At 45.9% G+C, this 5,531-nt stretch overlaps 1 protein-coding gene across 3 annotated transcripts; it reads right to left on the bottom strand.

The window, feature by feature from the left end:
• Positions 1-2,740: 2,740 nt before the first annotated feature.
• Positions 2,741-5,431, bottom strand: RPL15 (ribosomal protein L15). 3 transcript variants are annotated; one of them, XM_032267719.1, is made up of 4 exons: positions 5,226-5,365; positions 4,491-4,672; positions 3,950-4,086; positions 2,741-3,344 (listed from the first exon to the last, which is right to left on the bottom strand). In XM_032267719.1, the coding sequence occupies exons 2-4, from the start codon at positions 4,660-4,662 to the stop codon at positions 3,039-3,041; spliced, it is 615 nt and encodes a 204-aa protein (XP_032123610.1). In that variant the 5' UTR covers positions 4,663-4,672; positions 5,226-5,365; the 3' UTR covers positions 2,741-3,038. The 3 variants fall into 3 exon arrangements, with proteins under 3 accessions (XP_032123610.1, XP_032123617.1, XP_032123601.1); XM_032267726.1 differs by lacking the exon at positions 5,226-5,365 and adding an exon at positions 5,078-5,165 and having other exon boundaries at positions 2,749-3,344; XM_032267710.1 differs by having other exon boundaries at positions 2,752-3,344; positions 5,345-5,431.
• Positions 5,432-5,531: the final 100 nt, after the last annotated feature.

Genomic DNA, 5,531 nt, shown 5'->3' with positions numbered 1-5,531 from the left:
GGGCTGGGCGTGGTGGCTCACACCTGTAATCCCAGCACTTTGGGAGGCCAAGGTGGGTGGATCACCTGAGGTCAGAGTTTGAGACCAGCCTGGCCAACATGGTGAAATCCTGTCTCTACTAAAAATACAAAAATTAGCTGGGCATGGTTGTACACGCCTGTAGTCCTGGCTGCTTGGGAGGTTGAGGCAGAATTGCTTGAACCCAGGAGGCAGAGGTTGCAGTGAGCTGAGATCACCCCACTGCACTCCAGCCTGGCAACAGAGCGAGACTCTGTCTCAAAAAAAAAATCTCAAAAAACAAAAACTGAATAATCAATGTTGCTGTGTGAATTACATGCCGATATAGAAATATTAAAGCAGGCCAGGTGTGGTGGTTCACGCCTGAATCCCAGCACTTTGGGAGGCTGAGGCAGGTGGATCACCTGAGGTCAGGAGTTCGAGACCAGCCTGACCAACATGGTGAAACCCCATCTCTACTAAAAATACAAAAAATTAGCCAGGTGTGGTGGCGGGTGCCTGTAATCCCAGCTACTTGGGAGGCTGGGGCAGGAGAATCGCTTAAACCTGGGAGGCAGAGGTTGCAGTGAGCCGATAACACACCATTGCACTCCAGCGTGGGTGACAAGAGCAACACTGTCTCAAAAAAAGAAAAAAGATTAAAGCAAATGGGAACAGCTTGAGAAGTGGTGAGGGCATAGCTAGTAAAGTGAGCATTAATACTGGAAGAAAGTTTTCCCATCATAAAGGCATTAGGAAGTGTTTGGTGTATCTGAAGAACAGCAAGGAGCCTGGGGTGAGGACCACAGTAGGACATGAGGTAACACGTACAAAGTGGGAAGATCACGAAATCTATCGTAAGAACTTTTTTTTTCCCCACAGGAGTGCTATGATTAATTTAACAGGATCCCTTGGTGTACTGTGTAGAGATAAAACCGTAGGGTAGCAAGGACAGGAACAAGCTTTTCTGATAAGACAATGCTGACCTTTGGCTGTAGCCCTTTCTCTCCTTCTCAGTTTAGTTATGTGAAATTTTTTTTTTTTTTTTTTTTTTTAAATAGAGACAAGGTCTCACTATGTTGCCCAGGCTGGCCTCAAAGAGATCCTCCAGTTTATCTCCCAAAGTGCTGGGATTACAGGCCTGAGTCACCACACCCAGCTGAACAGTTTTAGATAAAAACTTAGGCTGGACTTGGTAGCTCAGGCCTATAATCCCAGCACTTTGGGAGGCCAAGGCAGGCAGACCATCAGGTCAGGAGTTTGAAACCAGCCTGGCCAGGACAGTGAAACCCCATCTCTACTAAAAATACAAAAACTAGCTGCGCATGGTGGCGCGTGCCTGTAGTCCCAGCTACTTGGGAGGCTGAGGCAGGAGAATCACTTGAACCCAGGAGGCAAGGTTACAGTGAGCCAAGATTATGTCACTGCACTTCAGCCTTTAGAGCAAGACTGTCTCAAAAATAAAAAACTTAAATTCATGCAATGATGGAAGAACTGAGAAAATAAGTACATTTCAGCTACCTCAAATTATGTTATTTCTACAATCACATTTTGATCCCTTTTCGCTGGCTAGGTTTGCTTCAAAATACATTAGCACTAGAAGATGACAAATAACAGAAGGTCCATTGGTTTTAGTTTAATAGACATTTATTCCTTTAGTTGAACCTCTACACAATCAAAATGTATTACTTAAGATCTTTTCTTGAGAAGAAATTTAGGTCTCAAGAACTTTTATGAACTTGCTGAGTACCTCCTGGAAATCAATTAACTGAGCCTTTTGAAACCCCTAGAGAAGATAGGAGAAAACCGGGTTCAGAAAAATAAGCATTTAAATTAAGTCAGCAGTCAGAATTTAGAATTGGGCAATTCCTTGTCTACCTTTTTTTTGACACTCAAATTCACCCTGGAAAACAGTAGCCTAGCCTCCAGAGAGACATGATGCAAACAAAAATGCACTGGGGTGGTACTGCTTACAGCCAAAGCAGGCGCACAGGCGATGGCCCAAGTTTGTGGAATGCTAAAGATTTTTAGGGTAGTTTGGCCAGGAACAAGAGAAATAACTGCAAAAAACACATACGGCTGGAAACCATGTACTTGTATGACTTTTCCTTAAGCCTATGGGAGTGGACGGCGGGGGGGGGGTAACCCGTTATTTTTAAGACTGACTGGAGGAAGAATGAGGAACTTATAGCCAATTATTTTCCCCACCAATGTGACTGAAGGGATTCATGATCACAAATTAGTGTTATGGTTAAGTATTTTACGGTTGATGTCTAAGCTCACACTTGAAAGATACTTATCTAATGGTCACTGGCTGGCCAGCTTCCCACCCTAGCACTGATTACTAGCTTACCAACTTTGAGGCTAGTAATTTCATCTAACATTCAACTTCAAAACACGTCAGTGTTAATACCATTACCAGTAACCAATGAATGCCATGAAGCCATCGGCACTGAATCAGGAGCTTTCACCTTTTATGTGAACTTAAAAAGGTACTGTGGAGACTGAGGCAATTTTCTTCAGGCTAACCCAGATTTGCGCCCCTAATTTTCTAAATATAATCATGACATAGTTAAGATGTCCTCCTCTCACCCTACAATTTCTAAAGCAAAGCTCAAGTTAAAAAGCCTGTACCTGCCAAACTAAAAAACAATCCCAGCCACCTTAAACCAGCAGAGGATTGCCATCACCCCAATAAAGCTGCAGGTTTCATCACATGCACCAGACAAATCTACAGGGCTAGTTTCAGTACTCTTCTTTTAAAGAGTTTATTTTAAACCTATTATACCACACAGTATGTTTTATACACTGACATGTAACTCCCTAATAAGATAAAGCAAAGACAAAAATGTTTATCTTATTAGAAACAACATACACCATATCACGTATTGTCTTCAAACATTATTGCACTTTAACTTTAATTTGACAAAGCATTCATGAAACAATCAGCAGACTAATTTTAACAGACAAAGAACACCTGTAAGCAGACATGACTGTCCTAAATTGTTTATTAGGTATGAATTTTACAAACTTTACTTATATTAGCGGTAACGGTGGAGCTGGAGAGTATTGCGCCTTCTCCAGGCTGCCCGGCGAGAACCACCAATAGTGTGGTGGAACTTATGGCCCTTTCCAAGGCCACGGCTCTTTCGGCCTGCAGATGTCAGCCCACGCATCTCCCTGTGTTTGTGGACTGGTTTGGTGATCCACTGGGTGTCAGGATTTCTTCTGATAGCTTTATGGAATGGATCAATGAGAATAACCTCAAAAAATTTGTATGTGGAATCTTCGCCAACCCAGTAAGAATTCAGGACTCTTAGAGCCCCACAGTGGCGTCCAGCTCGCTCCTAGAATAGGAAAAGAGGCCCACCATCAGTCTCCCACATTGTCTATAGCAGCAAGTCAGAAAGAACTTTAATTCTCAACTCTAGCTCACCACCAGACTAGTCTTTTACTATTCAAGTATTTACTAAGCCTCTCTCCCCAGACTGTCTCCAGTAAGCATAATGAGATAAAGTAGACTTGTGCTAAAACGCCACACGTAAACATACACTGAAACACATTAATTCCCTTATCACTCCATTCTGGACTAGGGCATGAATGTTAACATCTGGCTAACAAAATTTAGGGTTTGGGGACCTTATCTTTTTCCAATACAACTGAGAGCTGAGAAATGTTCAGCTTTAACAATATTTAGTACGTATGTTAGGCTGTGCAGGCCACATTTGGTCTCTTCTGGATATTCCTGACTCTTTAAGAAAACAAAACACACACATTTGTAACAGGTTTACAAGTCTTTCAAGCAATCACTCTTTACCAAGATTAGTAAAAATCACAAACCCTGTTTTATTCAAGACAGCTCACCTAAGTACAATCAGAAAAGCTGCTTACATCTGCCTCTCCCACCATCTCCATGCAGTATTCAATGTAACTGCTACTCAAAATCATTTACCTCTGCAACAGACTGAAGGCTTCGAGCAAACTTCAGCTGGTTAACACCATGATGGACAGGCTTGCCGTAAGTTGCACCCTTAGGAACTGGGCGTTTTCGGCCACCACGGCGAACACGAATCCTATATATAACGTAACCTACACACAAACACACACAAAATTAGTGACTTTATAGGAAACCATGTAAGGCTTAAGACTCAATGGCTTGTCACTAACACTGCACCAAAAATACTTGGTTAGATAACTTTCCATTATCTAACGGAAAAAAAAAAAATAAAACACATTCCAGTCTTTTTCAATTAATCACACAGGAGGCACACTGTTGATTCTGCTTTAGTCTAAACTCATTGAAATTTGTAACCTTTGACACACTTGCCACTTTAGACAACGGTGCATTCCGTAACTGACCAGTATTGCTACCTCCATTCCGCCGAAGCCCTATGCGAAGACAGACACTGGGGCGACAGTGTCTTCCTAACAGCTGGTTTCCAACTTTTCTCGAATATAATTTCATCCAAGCACCCACGCAGTCAATCACGTACCTTGCTTGGCCTTGTAGCCCAGTCGGCGCGCTTTATCAGGCCGGGTGGGGCGGGGAGCCCTGTGGAGAGCAGAGAGCTGGCGGTATTGCCAGCAGCGGACCCTCAGAAGGAAGCGCATGACATCAGACTGCTTCTTTCTCCATAGCTCCTGGATGTACTTGTATGCACCCATCTTGGCTTACCTGCGAAATCAGACTGGGCATTAGATATCATCCGCTTGAAGTACAGTAAGACGACGACCCTACCCTTCCATCTTAGTTCCCCAACAAGCACAAGGACACCGCCGGGAATGAAAATGGCTCGGCACCAACCGCCGGGGACAGCTAGCCCAACCCCCACCGCAACGCCCACGGAGCCGCGTTCAGTCACCTCCGCAACCGCGGCGCGGAGCAGCGCTCGGCACGTTTTGGTGGGGGGAATGAACAGAACCAGAGCTGAGGACCGAGGGGGCGGGTGGCTGCGGCAGGCGGCGTCCCCAAGGGGGACCTGCAAGATGTCGCTGACACCACAGGGCAAGGAACTGCTGCCGCCACGGAGGATTAACTCTCGAGGAAAATGCATCTACCCCACCCAGCCGGCAGCCTCACTTAGGCTGCCTTGTTCCAGGCGCCCCATCTGTCAGCCCCACGCCTCCTCCAGACTCCCGGCCCAGCTTGAATTCGCGCCGCCATCATATCTTCGCCCAACCCGCCCCGGTGGGCGCCTCTCCACCCCCTCGCTGTCCCGCATCCTGACCAACTCTTGCCGGACAGGAGGGAGACCTATTTCCAAGGACGCAGGGTCCCCAAGCCTGGATGGCTGAAGAGGAACACGATCAAAAGCGGATGGAAGAGCAGATCCCTAATGAAGCCTACCTGATGGCTGCCGCCAGACGGAAAGGAAAGAGCTATACTCCCACAATCCTTTTTGGGCTCCTCCCCCACTTCAGCCAATCTCTTTCCGGTGGAAAGCTGCGGCCTCCCAGGGCCTCATGGGACATGTAGTTCTGGCGTCACGCCTGGTGGGCGGAGTTCTGCCGAGTGGCGCGCAGCCGCCCCTATT

This window comes from Sapajus apella, unplaced genomic scaffold (assembly GCF_009761245.1).
Source record: "Sapajus apella isolate SASKATOON/1434 unplaced genomic scaffold, GSC_monkey_1.0 scaffold4, whole genome shotgun sequence".
Taxonomy (NCBI): Eukaryota; Metazoa; Chordata; class Mammalia; order Primates; family Cebidae; genus Sapajus; species Sapajus apella.
The sequence above is the reverse complement of the archived record's forward strand: the minus strand, read 5'-3'. Positions and strand labels throughout refer to the sequence as shown.